Below are 16,610 nucleotides of genomic sequence, written 5' to 3'. Positions count from 1 at the left end.
TTTCTTAATCTAGAAATTAGGGTTGACCTCGATCAACTTTCTGTTATTGTGGCAGGTGAAAGATGAAGCAAAGAAGAAACAAAGATTTGATCTTCCAAGCACATCAATTTATTGAGCAATGCATGGCAACTGCCCCACAAACCGAGATGAGACCTCCTCAGCTTAGGCCTGTACCCCAAATACAGGGGGAGACAGATTTTTATACATTCAAAACAAATAGTCAAATAAGACTAATTAAGAGGAAACAATACAACGTTAGGTAATCTGATTTCTAATTGGAGGAAAGATTAGAGACTTTCCAAGCAAACAGGTGCAATTCCCTGAATTCAGAAAGAGAGGTATGCAACTCTCTCCAAGTGTCTGTATACAATCAAAGGAACATGAAAACAATAACTGATTAATCAGTACGGGGCCAGTCTCCAGATGACATATGGGTTGCTTGAGATGTACAATTCTGAGAAAACTCCTTGCACAGACCTTTGCATCTGACCAGGTTGCTGGTCAGCAACACCAAAGTCCTTGGTTAAGGGTCTCTAGCAGCAGGGAGAGGTGGTCCAGTTTCCCAGCTATGCAGGACTAGGTTCAATCAATGCAATAAAGTTTTCTCCCAATTTTCATAACTGAATAAAGTTTTCTCACAAGACAGAATCTAGACCAGATCCATAACTAAATAGAAAGAGAACTAAGCTAGCTTCAGAACTGAGTCACAAGATGGAGTCAGTGGTTCACTCGATCTCCACAATTAATCACAGTCCTAATCCCCTCAATTCTATCATTACAGACCCATTGGTAGTCTGGAAAAACATACAGACCCCTTATCATGATCATGTTTTAAATACACAAAACACATGGGATTGCAAAGGAAATTAATGATATTGAAATAAAAATGTCTAAATTTACAGACCTCACAAAATTGATCTGCAGACCCCAATGTTAAGAATCTCTGGCCTAGATAATCCCTTCCAAATTGAAATACATGATTTATGATACTATATCATGCCCTGAGATGGTTCAAAACTTATCACAAACATCAACATTTTGAGTACATACCTTTTGGGGGTAGACAATCTCTTCCCGAAGGAAGGTATTTTCCCCAGCATTCCTATCAAATAGACCCCAGTCCATCTTCAGATCCCAAAAGAGGGTATAGCAGGAGCTGATGACACAGAAGACAATCCAAAGATAAAAGAACACTGAGGTGTCTGAGTGGTCTCGGGCTGGGGGGCAAAAGAGTAGGAAGAGAGGGATAGAAAGAAAACAAGTAGATTTTAATAACATTAAATATTCATTAATTCCCAATAATCAACACCAAAATTCTTTACCAAGTTCTCATAAAAGGACAACAAAGAAATTTTTCATCTAAACAGGGCAGTTGCTCAATGAAGGCCAGATGACAAGAGTCCTTCAAATTTGTTGTCAATAATAAACATTTACTACTCATCTATTATGAGCAGGGGTTATATATATTTTTGAAAGCGAAGTTTTTGGGAGCTCTTTGCTATGTATCAACACAAAAACAAACAAAATCCAAATATTAAGAAAAATATTATTTTAATTCTAGACATAAGGTGGCAGCTTAAGGTCAAGTCAAAGAAAAAGTCTAAAATTCTTCTGACAATAAAGTCACTGCTAACACTGTTTGGTTTAAGAAACTTTTGGATTGTTTCTATTGTGTACAGAACAATAGACCTGTCATGTAGTTAGTATCTTTTTGTAGTGTAGGCAAGTAGACCAAATTCTAAATTTAGATGAAATTCTAGGGAAAGTGAAAATGGAAATAGACTGATACATAAAACAGAATTTTCTATGCATATGATTTCATCTTTTAAGTTAATGAGAGTATTTTATGTTGACTTTCCTTCAAGTCTACTCTGACAATGTAAAAATCTTTCTATGCATGCTGCGGTTTATTTATATATGAAGTCACAATGGAATTGTAATCTGCATTGGCAGAGGCAGTGCTCATGTCAATGAAATCATAAAAGTCACCTGACATATTGAAATGTGATTTATTGGTGCTTTATGCTATTGTACCAAATTTGGAAAAATAAAATGTTAAATAAAAATCACATAACATTCAAAAGTACCAATGAATTCTTCAGAGGCATACTGTTCTCAAGTGTTTCATAATGTAGCTATATTGTAGTTTCATATTGTAAGCTATAGAACTATCACTTAAAATGTTCTCAGTGATTTTGTATTAGTTGCTTTTCTAATATAAAAACACCAGAAAACAGGCACAAATACATTAGTTTATACTAAATTTAAACAGGTTAGTCTAATCAAAGTACTAAAAAATTAAAAATGAGACAGAATCTATCACGGCTTAGTCATAATATTTTTCATTTAACACGTGCCAAGATTCAAATGTAATGGGTACATTAAAATGCCACCAAAAATAAATATGGTTAAAAACAGGAGACAGACTGGAGTGATTCAAGTAATATACTTAAAGATAAAATGGATGAACTGGGATAATCCAGAAGCAATCTAGAATAAGACCATAGTATTTAATAAACCTAAGGGCTCCAAATGTTGAGGTAAGGAAGGACAGACTATGAGTCAAAACTGCTGGGAAAACTGGAAAGAAGTCTGAAAGAAATTAGGTTTAGACTAACATCTCATACCACACAGAACCATAAGTTCTAAAAGGATATATAACCTACGTATAACAAACAAATAAGAGGAGCCAGGAAGGAGATGACTTCACAACTATGGACAGAGAGGAAAAGAGTTCTTATCTAAGCAAGAAATAGGGAAAATCACAGGAGATAAAATGGACAATTTCAATAACATACAATTGGCTATTTTATGAACAAATAAAATCATTGCATTGGAACTAGAAGGCAAACAGTTAAACAGGGAAGTTTTTTTGGTAGCAAAATTCTCTGATAAAGGCCCAAAATCTAAGGGACAGGGAATAGGTCAAATATATAGCAAGAACCATTTTCCAATAGATAAATGGTCTAAGTATATGAAGAGGTATTCCTCACAGTAAATCACCAATAACAGCAGAAATGCAAATTTGAAAAAGGTTCTACCTCATACATACATCTGTTTTCACAGATGATAAAAAGGGAAAATGACAATGTTGGAGGACAGGCATAATCCCTTAATATTTATTTTTCCCTAATTACATGCAAAACCAATTTTTAACACTCATTTTTTAAAATTTTGAGTTTCAAAATTTTCTCTCCCTCCCTCCCCTGAGATGGTAAGCAATTTGATATATAGGTTATAGATGTATGATCATGCAAAACATATTTCCATATTCATCATGTTGTGAAAGAAGACACAGACAGAAAACTAAAATAAAACACCACCAAGAAAAAAAGTGAAAAATAGTATGCTTCAATCTACACTCAGATTCTATCAGTTCTTTCTTTAGATGTGGATAGCATTTTTCCTCATAATTCCTTTGGAATTGACTTGAATAATTGTACTGCTAAAAACAGCTACGTCTTTCACGGCTGAACATCATACAATATTGCTGTTACTATGTACAAGGTTCTGGTTCTGCTCACTTCACTTTGCATGTAAGTCCTTCTAGGTTTTTCTGAAAGCATCCTGCTTGTCATTTCTTATAGCACAATAGTATTCCATCACAATCATATACCACAACCTGTTCAGGTATTTCCCAATTGATGACATTCCCTAATTTCCAATTCTTAGCCACCACAAAAAGAACTGCTATAAATATTTTTGTACAAATAGTTCCTTCTCCTTTTTTTGTGAACTTTTTGGGATACAGACCTACTAGTGGTATTGCTGGATCAAAAGGGTATGTACAGTTCTATAGCCTTTTGGGCATAGTGAGGGACAGGCATATTAATATACTATTGGTGGAGCTGTGAAATGGTCTAACCATTTGGGAAAGCAATTTGGAACTAGACCCTGAAACTCATAAATTTGGAATAACCTTTAACTCAGTAATACCACTACTAAGCTTATACTTTCCAAAGAGGTCAAATATAAAGGTAATAAAATCCATACATGTATACAAAAAAAATTTGTAGCAGCACTTTTTCGTTCTAGCAAAGGACTGGAAATAAAAGTTATGCCCATTAATTGAGGAATGGCTGAATAAATTATGGTAAGAGAATGTAATGTAATCTTATAGGGATGGATTCAGAGTCCTGGGAGAACTTGTATGAACAGATGCAAACTAATGTAAGAAGAATTAGGAGAACAGTTTATGACTAAAACTACATAAAGTAAAGTTATTATCAAAGCCTTAAGTGACCAATGTAATGACTACAAAAGACCACTGGTGATTTATGCTTCCCACTTTTTGGTGTAGAGATAGAGACATACACCAATGAAACATAAAATTGTTTGCTTGACTATACTTCTTACAAGATATGAGCTTTTATTTATTTTTTATTTTATTTTATTTTTTTTTGGTGAGGCAATTGGGGTTAAGTGACTTGCCCAGGGTCAAGTGACTTGCCCAGGGTCACACAGCTAGTAAGTGTCAAGTGTCTGGTCTGAGGATTTGAATTCAGGTCCTCTTGACCAGGGCCGGTGCTCTATCCACTGTGCCACCTAACTGTCCCCCCCTTTTTTTTGCTTTGTTTTTGCTTTTTGGTGAGGAAATTGGGGTTAAGTGACTTGCTCATGGTCACACAGCTAATAAGTGTCAAGTGTCTGAGGTTGGATTTGAACTCAGGTCCTCCTGACTCCATGGCCGGAGCTCTAGCCACTGTGCCACCTAGTTGCCCCTGAGCTTTTATTTTTAATGGGAGGGAGATGTAGGGAGGTAGTGATAGCAATACTTCAAAAAAGGAAGAAAAGAAATAAAAGGTCCCCAATGGACCATTAAAAATAAATTTAAAAAAAAGAGAGAGAAGATTTCAGAAGCAAGGTAGTGTTGAAATTATTACCACACTAAATTTGAATGATCAAAAAAGCTGTACATAGGGAAGATTCATGGTTCATATACAGCTCTATTTTTCAGTTCCTCATATAGGGAAATATTAATGTTTGCAACTTTTACAATAAAAAGAAAAACTTTTTAGAAAGATTTGAGATAAACACATTCCAGACTTGTTATGGAAGCACTTTTCTCTCTTATCAAAGATGGATTCTTCTGAGTCACTTCCAGATTACAGTTGTTTTTGGTTAAGTCTCAATTTTACAAGTCTCAGGAAATCTACCTATTGATTTGGCTCAGTCAGAAATGTTTGGGCAAATTATTTGTTATTTCATGTTTACTGAGAGACCTAGGGAACAGTAAGTAACATCTCTTAATAATGAGCAACTCAACCTCATTTCAAAAAGGGAACCCTGCAGTTGTACTATTGCTGAGGTTTGCAAAGACAAATGGCAAACAAAGCACATAATCTTTCAGCATACCACTCATCTATGCTAAGGATTTTCCCAAGGCAAATACTCACAAGAGAAAACGTATTTGAAAAACATTACCACAAACTATGCTATGATACATGCTAGCATTTTGCTTTCTAGTGGGGAGGAGATCATGAAAGAGAAAAATGTAGTGGGTTGACAAGAGACATTTCCCAATTGAGTTTTCTGAAGCATAACGTCAAGTATTACTATTGAAGTTATTTTGTTCTCTCAACTACTAATGGACAATTAAGTGTAAATTATAACAGAAGGGAAGGATGTGGAAAAAAAAGGTAAAAAGAATTGCAATTAGGTAAGTAGTTTCTGAATAAAAGCAACTAAACTTAAGGACTGGACTAATTTCTAGTTATGAAGAGATTCTTAAAGCTGGAAGTGAAAGGAACCTGAGGCTAACAGAGGTTAAGGAATTTGTTCAGAGTCATGTTGTTGCTGTTTTTGTCCTTCGTTTTTGGAAAGGACCATGACATCAGAGTCACATGGCTAGTTGTAGAAGACCTGGAACTCATTCTGCCCTTCAAGAGTGTTGTATAATTCTTCAAAAGTCACCCAGGGTTACTATTTTTTCTTTCTCTCTTATGCCTCTCTTATTAGGCATTAAAATACAATACCACTATTAGTCAAAGAAAACTAAACTCTGACTATCTCAGAGTTATTAGTCCTCTAAAAACACTAAAGTAAAATCCTATTCCATGATATTCTTTATGTTTTGGTCTGATTTAATCTGTAGCCTGCATTCTTACCTTCATCTGATCTTTCTCATCCTCATGGGACTTTTGTATGGCATCATCCCTTCCTCATCTGCCTTCATTGGCATTCAGGGAACATACAGAAAATAGCATATTACTCTAGGAAAGCAATTACATCTTGATTTCTACTGGCAAAATCTAGCAGCCTTCTTCAGTGAAGCTCAGGAGGACAGAAAATCAAGTCATTGCTATTCTGCCGTAAGATTCCATGTACTACACACCTGCTACTTTAGAAACAGCACAGTTCAGGGTGGGTATATTGACAGTAATGACTATGACTGTTTCAAAAACAAACAGAAATGTACTTAGAGCTCTACATCCACAAATTCCTTTCTGGATGATAAAATGGTAGAATAAACTAGGAGAAATTGCTAAGAAAAAATCCTTGTCAGTCAGTCACCTAGCTTTTATTAAGCAACTACTATGCATCAGGTACTGGGAATATAAAGAATGGCAAAAAACTCCCTGCTCTCAAGTAGCTCATAGTATAATGAGGAAAATGGAAAAACATGCAAAATTATATGAAAACAGCTATGTACAAACAAGCTACATACAGGATAAATTGAGAGTATCAAAGAAAAGGTATTAAAATTAAGGATTGGCCAAGGCTTCTTGTAGAAGGTGGGACTTTAGAGGAAACTAGAAGGAAGCCTTTCATACCTTTCTAATCAATTCTCTATTCTACTCACCACGTAGTTATTTCAAACACTGTCCCTCTTAAGACAGCCTCCCTTTCCCCCTAAAGTGTACACACAAAGCATCCCTCCTCCCACCCTCTCAGTAGGGGCTTTGGCTCATTTCACTGAAAAAAAGAGACAATTTATGGAGAGCTCACTTTTTCTTCTCATCTAATATCACTCTACCACTTTCACCCACCTCATTGAAGAGGTGGCCTTTCTCCTTGTTAAGGTAAATCCCTCAACATGCATTCCATTCCATCCTCTCTGGCAGACTGCACACTCTATCATTTCCACTCTCTCTAATCTTCATGCAATCTCCCCATATCTAGTGGTTCTTCTTAGCCGCCTACAAATATGCCCATGTGTGTCCCATCCTTAAAAAACTCTCACTTGACTGAACCGTCTAGGGTTAGAGGGAGGGGAAAATTCTCTCAGGGTTCATTCATTTAAACAAGCATTTATTAAGTGACTACCATGTTATCGAGCAATGTGAGATGCAGGGTATAAGAAGATAAAAACAAGTCATCTCTCCTGCCCTCAAGGAGTTTACAGTTCATTGGCAGGGTTAGGTAAAGGGCTATAATGTATGGAAAAATAAGTATGATCCAAGACCGAATCAGAGAGGAACAAAGGAAAAATACAGAGTTCTAGGGAAATCTGAGTAGCAAAGCTCACTTTCAACTTACAGACAGTACTCAGGTAATGCTACAGTCTATGTGCCATGTATTCTCTACCACTACAACATTGGGGACAAAAATAAAGGGAGGTGGAACCATTACATAAAGAAAACAACCAAAATTTTATATGGATATGGTTAATACAATTAACAAGTGAATTCACTTATTAAATTGTTTTTATATTAAATTGAATGTTCTAACAGATCAGCTCCTGTACCTTCTCTAATAATAAAATATTGAGGGAAAAAAAATTATTCTGGATTATAGTTTGTCCTCTGCTCTCTCCCATATGCTTCAGTATCTTAGTAAATATCAATAAATACTTCTTTCTGAAACATCATATTTCTATGCAGATAAAATTAAGGTTTCCTACCTTCTTTCCTGTTAATAACACATTAGATGTTTCCATTTTGTCTCCCTGATAGGTATGCTGTCAAACAGAAGTATTTTAACAAAAAATTAACAAGTACTGATTAAGTGCCTACTATATGCCTGGCCCTGTGGTTACTAAAGGATACTTCACTTTCTAGTATGTCAAGACATAAGAAAACTTTTTTATCATGGAGGTGGGGTGCCTGTGGCACGGTAAGAGAGGGAACTTTTTTCTTCTGTCAAACACCACTGATTCATAGGAAAATAAAACAATCATCAGACATACAATTTAGGTAAAACATAGTCATTTAAGAAAACAAATGTACATGTTTAACTTTAAGCAATTCATCATAATTTAACTGGATCTGGCATCTGAGAATGAAAGAATAAACTTAAGGAGGTAGCTGGTGATGCAATATAAGGTACAGGACCTAGAGTTAGGAAGACCTGAGTTCAAATCCAACCTCTGATACTTACTAGCTGTGTGACTCTAGGCAAGTCACTTAACTTCTGCCTGACTCAATTTCCTCATCTATACAATGTGAATAACATCAGCACTTACTTTCCAGGGTTGTTGTGAAGGTGAAATGACAGAATATTTGTAAAGCATTTTGGAAATATTAAAGTGCCACAAAAATGCTAATACTACTAATACTACCATCATTATTATGTACCTGTATTCAAGCTAAGAAATAAAACAATTATGCTTCAAATAATATCAGATAACCAGGGAGCACAGGGAAGAGAGGAGCAAAGGGAAATAATTAGAGGGTGTAAGGGGGGGAAAGGCCCAAATTCTTTCTGCCACCTTCCTCCCTGAGAGCCAAAATTTTATGTCTTGGGGCCTTGCTTGAATCTTTAGTTCATTTTAGTTAAATCTATCCATCAATCAAAATATCAAAAAAAACATTGAGGAAGTGCCCATGATATACTAGTACTGTGGTTAAGTGCTGGGAATACAAAGCTCCTATTCTAAGGAGTTGACAAGGCCCACAGGAGGATTTCCATAAAGAAGAGTTCTAACAGTGAGAAGTTTTTCAAAAACCTGTCCCCGAGAGGGATGGGATTTACAGTGATAGAGAGGGTGGGAGGAGGAGCTGGGAGAGGAGCCCAAACATGATAGCTTTCTCTTTTTCTGTACAATGAACTGTATCTGCTACTCTTCTAACTATTCTCAACAGTCCTATGTTTCTACAATTTATTCCTCCTGGCTCTGAATTTCCTTACTTCTTTATTAAGATGATTTGGTGTTATCTACAAAAAGAAATTTTTACTCCTTTAGGTCATCTGTAAAAACTTGAAGACAGGTTCTGACACTGATCTCTACTGAATCTCAATGTACGTCTCTATTCAGGGAAGTCTCTACTTATTCCTATATTTTATTCCCTATCTCCATGCCAGCTCTTTATTGTTGCCAAATATTTGAACCTCTATGGAAGATTTCTAGGACAGCATGGAGAAGAAATGACAAAACGTGGAGGTAGCTGGAATTTGTGTCCATGTTACTATTGATGAAATCATGGATCCTTCCAAGTATCAAACTGAGGGAAACTAGATTTTTTGAAAACTCCATTCAATGCTGAGTCTTATCAAAGGATTTTTGAAAATCTAAACATGTTATATCAATGTTTCATTTTTATCTATCAACACATTTATCAATTTTAAAAAACAAGTAGACTGATTTTTTCTCCTTCTCCATTTTCACTACTAAATTCCTTGCTTGTTGATCTTACAATTAGACCTTCCTTAGATTTTCAGCTTTTAGTCTTGCTTTTCATTTAATTGATTCTATGTGCCCTAGGAAAATAATCTTTACTTGTGTAAAATTACTTACTTGATTTTAACACTGCTTCTTACCCATTCTTAAAAAACAGTAAGCTCCTGATCATTAGTTTCAAAATAGTCAAAACTATCTATCCCATTGCATGAAAAAAGAGTACCTCTAACTACTTCCAGTCAATACTCGTTGTTTTAGTCAGAAAGACATAGTCATTGAAACCCTGTGTCATTGCACAGGCTATCTCACATTTTTGCCCCCCATTTATCAAAAATGTTCCCAACTTTTTTTTTTCTTAATAGTATTTCCCCCCAATTACATGTCAAGACAATTTTTAGCATTCTGGCATTTCACTAGCATTTTAGCATTTCATTTTTACAAGATTTTGAGTTCCAAATTTTTCTCCCTCCCTTCACTCCCCCCTAGCTATAATAGGAGGCGATGTGATATATGGGTTATGTATGTGCTATCATGTAGATATATTTCCATATTAATCACAGTTGTGAAAAAAGAAACAGATCAAAAAACCCACAAAAAAGAAAAAAAGTGAAAAAAATATGCTATGATCTGCATTCAGAGTCCATCAGTTCTTTCTCTAGATATGGATATCATTTTCCATCACAAGTCCTTTGCACTTGTCTTGGATCAGTGTGTTGCTAAGAAGAGCTGAGTCAATCATAACTGTGATCATCACATGATGTTGCTAATACTGTGTACGACGGTTTCCTGGTTCTGCTCATTTCAGTTTGCATCAGTTTGTACAAGTCTTTCCAAATTTTTCTGAAATCTGCCTGTTCATCATTTCTTATTGCAGAATAGTATTCCATTACATTCATATATCACAGTTTGTACAGCCATTCCCCAAATGATGGACATCCCCTCAATTTTCAACATTTTACCACCACAAAAACAGTTGCTATAAATATTTCTTCACATGTGGGTCCTTTTCCCTTTTTTATGATCTCTTTGGAGACAGACCTAATAGTGGTATTGCTGACTATAAAGGTATGCATAGTTTGGTTGCCCTTTGGGCATAATTCCAAATTGTTCTCCAGAATGGTTGGATCAGTTCACAACTTCCCTCACATCCTCTCCAACATTTATCATTTTCCTTTTTTTGTATTAGCCAATCTGATTAGGTGTGAGGTGGTACCTCAGAGTTGTTTTTATTTGCATTTCTCCAATCAAAAGAAAATTAGAGCACTTCTTCATATGCCTATAGATAGCTCTTATTTCTTCATCTGAAAACTGCCTGTTCATATCTTTTGACCATTTATCAATTGAGGAATGGCTTATATTCTTATATATTAGTTCTCTATATATTTGAGAAATGGGGCCATTATCAGAGACACATGCTATAAAGATTGTTTCCCAGTTTCTGCTTTCTTTCAAATCTTGGTTACATTGGTTTGTTTGTGCAAAAGCTTTTTAGTTTAATATAATCAAAATTATCTATTTTATATTTCGTAATGCTATCTCTTGTTTGGTCATGAACCTGTAACTCACTTAATTTCTCCTTTGAGAATTTGGATGCTATACCACTCAGTGTATATATGTTTGGTATTGATATTACTTCATTGTCTGTCATACCTTTTAGCAAAATGTAGTTTCCTTCCTTATCTTTGTTAATTAGGTCTATTTTTGCTTTTGCTTTGTCTGAGATCAGGATTGCTACCTCTGCTATTTTTTATTTCTGCTAAAGCATAATAGATTCTGCTCCAGCCCTTTACTTTTATTCTTTGTGTATCTCTCTGCTTCAAGTGTACTTCTTGTAAATAATATTTAAGATTCTAGTTTTTGATCCACTTTGCTGTCTGCTTCCATTTTATGGGAGATTTCATCCCATTCACAGTTACGATTACTAACTGCATATTTTCCTCCCTCCTATTTTTCCTCGTTTGTCCTCTCTCTCCTTTCACTTCTTCTCTTCTCCACAGTGTTTTGCTTCTGTCTACCACTTTCCCTGATCTGCCCTCTCTTCTGTCAGCACCCCCCAACCCCCTGCCCTTACTTAATCTCCTCCCTTCCTACTTTCCTGTTCGGTAAGATAGTTTTCTATAATCAATTGATTGTGTATATTATTCCCTCTTTGAGCCAAGACTGCTGACAGTAAGGTTCAAGCCTTGGTTGTAATAGGTCTTTTACACCTCTTCATGTGAAATAATTTACCCCATTCTATCTCTCCTTTTCTTCTTCAAATAGTGTACTCCTCTTTCTCATCCCTTATTTTTTATGTCTTTCTCTCAAATTCACACTACACCCATACCCCTCTGTCTACGTATAGTCCTTCTAGCTGTACTATCAGTGGTACAATTTTTAAGAATTACAAGTATCGTCTTCCTATACAGGGATGTAAACAGTTCAGCTTCACTGAATCTCTTATGTTTTCTTTTCCCTTTGTCCCTTTTTAGGCTTCTTTTGGGCCTTGATATTGGAGATCAAATTTTTTGTTCAATTCTGTTCTTTTTATGAAAGCTTGAAATCCTTCTATTTCAACAAATGACCATTTTTTTCTCTTGATGTATTACGCGTAATTTCGCCACGTAGATGATTCTTGGTTGTAGTCCTAGCTCTTTTGCCTTCCAGAATATTATGTTTCACTTTAATGTCACAGCTGCTAAGTCCTGTGTAATCCTGATTGTGGTTCCCTGATATCTGAATTGTTTCTTTGTGGTCACTTGCAGTGTTTTTTTCTTGACCTGACTTCTATAATTTGACTATAATGTTCTTTGGATTTTTTTATTTTGGGACCTCTTTTGCCTATTTTGCCTTCTGGTTCCAGGATAACAGGACAGTTTTCCTTGGTAACTTCTTAAAAGATGCTGTCCAGGTCCTCCTTCTGATTATGACTTTCAGGCAGTCCAATGATTCTGACATTGTCTCTCCTGGATCTATTTTCTAGTCCAGCTGTTTTTCCAATGAGAAATTTTCCATTTTCTTCTATTTTCTCTTCATTCTTTAGAATTTGTTTGATTGATCCTTGATGTCTCCTAGAATCATTCACTTCAACTTGCCCAATTCTAACTTTTTTTGGGGGCGAGGCAATCGGGGTTAAGTGACTTGCCCAGGGTCACAGAGCTAGGAAGTGTCAAGTGTCTGAGCTGGATCTGAACTCAGGTCCTCCCGACTCCAGGGTCGGTGCTCTCTCCATTGTGCCACCCAGCTATCCGCCCCCCCCATTCTAACTTTTAAGCAGTTGTTTTCCCCAGATAGTTTTTGTACATCCTTTGCCATGTGGTCAATTGTACTTTTCAGGAGTTGTTTTCTTCAGCGGATTTTTGTATCTCCTTTTCCGTTTGTCCAATTCTATGTTTTAAGTAGTTGTTGTCTTTTTCTAAGCTGTTGACTCTTTTTTCGTAATTCTTTTTAAGCTCCTTTTTGAACTCTTGCATGAGTTCTTTCTGGGCTTGAGACCACTTCCCATTTTTCTTTGGGGTTTTGCCCATAGGTATTTTGACATTGTTGCCCTCTTCTGAGTTTGTGTCTTGGTCTTCCCTGTCACCATAATAACTTTCTATGGTTAGAGTTTTTTTTTTTCTTTTTGCTCATCTTTCTTTGGTCTTTTTCCTTTCTTTTCAATTTGAGCTCTGCTCCCAGGGTGGAAAGGGCACTGTCTCAGGCTTCTTGTGCCAGTGGCCACAGGCCCTGGCTATTCACCTGGTATTGCACTGATACTGCAGGGGAGGGGCTGGTGCTGCTGGAGGTCATAGGGTTCTGGCAGGTTACCTGGTACTGAGCTGGGATGCTAGTCGTGGTGTCTGGTATGTGCTGAGGCCAGCGGGGTATTTCTACATTTCCCTAGGGCTATAATGAAGCATGTGGTGGTCTGGCCTCTGGAGGTTACCTGCTTGCCTAGGGCTACACTGAAGCATACAGGGAGCCAGTGGGTATGCCTCTTTGCTGAGGCACCTGGAAGGTTGGCATCTACCTGTCTGGCCTGGGCTTGTTGAAGCACATGGAGGTTTGGCCACTGGAGGATGCTTGTTTGCCTGGGGCTATGCGGAAGCATGTGGTGGTTGGTTCTCAGAGATGGAGTCTGTCTGTTCCTCTGGCTATGCTGAGGCACGCTGGTTTGCTGAGGTGGGGCCTGCTGCTGTCCTGGACTGCGTTCCCCTTTTATTCAAGTGAAAAAGACCTTTTCTGCTGATCTTCCAAGTTTCTTGGACTAAGCTTTTTGCTGGTTCTGCTGTTCCAGGATTTCTGGGGGCACTATTTTATGGTTGTCTGGAGGTGAATATGGGAGGATTACAGTGATTTACTCCACTTTATTCCAACTTTTAAGCCACATCCATTTCTACAGCAAGTCTTGCTGGGTGGATAGTAATTAAGCATAAATTTGTAAATTCAATTTAATTACCTCACTTTCCTCTTACATAGCACATTCAAATAATTATGTTTTTAATGTATATGAACTTAAATAACTGTGTAATTCATGTATATAATGTGGGCCTAAGCCAGGGTATAAAAGAAAGCGAAGAGTTGCTTTAGAGGCAAAATCAATTGACACCTGGTAAATAATCAGATAAGGAGGGTGACGGCTAGCATGGAGTCACTATACTGACTGTATCAAGACCCAGAATATTATAAGACCTCCTCAATGGCTACTTGAAAGTGATTCGTTTTGCAATCCAAACAGGAAAAAAAACCCCAGATAAATGAAGAATGTATATTGTCCAAATGACATACAAAGTGGTTGGGTTGCCAATGGAGTTATTATTACTCCATAAGTATTTATATTTTGGACTGGACTCACTTAACAATGATGAACTGGGTTTAGAACTGAACATGAGAAAGCAAAATGGACTGCAATTTGGAAACTCTGTTTTTCAATGTTCCCAAGCTGCTCCTGGACAGAAAATTTCATCTTTAATATCAATATTCCAATGATGCTGTGTGTCTACAAACCATGAGACATTAATCTCCAAAGAATGAAAAGTGCAATTACCCAAAGGGTAATGAACAGACATATGGTGGTCATAAGTAGGCTGTAGTATAACATCAAAGATATCAAGGAAATGGATGAGTAAGGGATAACAAAGTGACAGGCTGATATACACTGGCACTCATGGAATGTTAAAATTTCTAGAGGAACACTACTAGAGGAATAGATCCTCTAATTGTGAAGGCATGGACAATGATTAGACACAATAATGCAGTGCAAATGGACTGTGATAGAGGGAGAATAGAATAACATAGAGGGAGTAACCACAACGATAAGATCACAGATATTTTGAAGTATATACAAATTTTTATAAATGTCTAAAGGGAAGGGTACCACAGCTCACCTATACCCTGTATTCTTCTTGCAGCACCAAGAAGACAGTAAAAATTTGAACAAATACTCAATACTACATAAAATCACAGATTCAGAAAAGGCAGAGAACTCAGAAACCATCTAGACCAAACCCCTTATTTTAGAGATGAGGAAACTTACATAATTGTTTTTTTATTACTTCTCTTTATTAAAAATCTTTAGAATTATAAAAAATATTTAAAATTATCCCCCCCCCAAATTATGATCTATAACTACTTCACGGAGAATAAGAAATAAAGGAACTCATTCCAGTATTTGACGAAGCAGAAAACATAAATTACTCAAGAAAACATTATTACTTGATTTAAAAAAAAACAACTGCTGGGAAAACTGGAAAGCAGTCTGACAGAAATCAGGCTTAGACCTTACACCATATTCCACAACACATTCTAAATGGATATGTGACCTTAATATTAAAGATTATATTACAAAAAAAAATTAGAAAAGAAGTAGATCATATACTTCTCATAGCTTTGGGTAAGAGATGTATTCCTAACCAAACAAGGGACAGAGGCAAGTCCAAAAGATAAAATAGATAACTTTCATTACACAAAAGTAAAAGATTCTACAAAGACAAAATTAACGTTCCTAGGATAAGAATGGAGGCAGCCAAATGGGATGAAATAAATCTTTTTATAAAATTTCTCTGGGGGCAGTTGGGTGGAACAGTGGATAGGGCACTGGCCCTGAAGTCAGGAGGATCTGAGTTCAAATCCAGCCTCAGACCAAACACCTGACACTTACTAACTGTGTGACCCTGGGCAAGTAACTTAACCCCAGTTGCGCCCCCCCAAAAAATTTTTTTTCTCTGATAAGAGTCTGGTATCCAAGATATGTAAACAATTAACAGATGTGTGGGTATGTGTGTGTGTTAAATAGCCATTGCCTAATAGATAAGTGGTCAAAGAATATAAATAAACAGTTTTTAAAATCATTCCCAAGTATTAACAACCACATGAAAGAATGCTTCAAATCATAAGTAAAATGAAAATCAAAACAACCTTGATATTCTATCTCATAGTCTGAAAATTGGCAAAGATGACAACAGTCAATATTTGAGGACCTCTGGGAAGACAGGTACACTGTTGCATTGTTGATACAAATTGGTTTAACCATTTTGGAAAACAATTTGGAATTATGTAAACAAAGTGACTAAAATGTCCATAACCTTTAACCCAAGAGAATTCCATTACTGGGCTAATATGCCAAAGAGGCCAATGATAATAAAGTTCTCATATGCACCAAAACATTTACACCAGTACTTTTTTGATAGCAAAAAGTTAGGAAGTGCATGCTCATCAATTTGAAAATGCTAAGCAAATTGTAGTACATGAATATAGTAGCATATTACTATGCTGTAAGAAATTATGAATGTGATGAATGCAGAGAAGCATGGAAAAATCTACACAGAATGATGCAGAGGGAAGTAAGCAGAGCCAAGAAAACAACATACACAGTGACTACAACAATGTACATGGAAGAGATGCCCCTATTCCCACACCATCCCACACACAAAGTGAATGTTGCAAAATTATAAAGAACAAGCATGGCTTCATAGAAATGAGAGGATGCTCCAAAACCTACTCCTTCATGGAGGTTGTAAAGTCCACAGGTATAGCACGTTTTTGGTTTTCTTTCAATGTATCGATCAATTATACAAAATTTTTCCTCTTCTTT

The 16,610-nt window shown here is 36.4% G+C and overlaps 1 protein-coding gene across 1 annotated transcript in view; it reads right to left on the bottom strand.

The window, feature by feature from the left end:
* Nucleotides 1–16,610, bottom strand: part of XPR1 (xenotropic and polytropic retrovirus receptor 1) — a 220,640-nt gene that overhangs the window by 31,950 nt on the left and 172,080 nt on the right. The window contains exon 12 of the mRNA XM_027868455.1: nt 1,051–1,217. Within this exon, the coding sequence (XP_027724256.1) occupies nt 1,051–1,217 (167 nt within the window). The remainder of the gene's footprint in view (nt 1–1,050; nt 1,218–16,610) is intronic.

Source organism: Vombatus ursinus, unplaced genomic scaffold (genome assembly GCF_900497805.2).
Source record: "Vombatus ursinus unplaced genomic scaffold, bare-nosed wombat genome assembly UNPS02014789.1, whole genome shotgun sequence".
Lineage (NCBI taxonomy): Eukaryota > Metazoa > Chordata > Mammalia > Diprotodontia > Vombatidae > Vombatus > Vombatus ursinus.
This window is presented reverse-complemented; position numbering and strand designations above follow the sequence as displayed.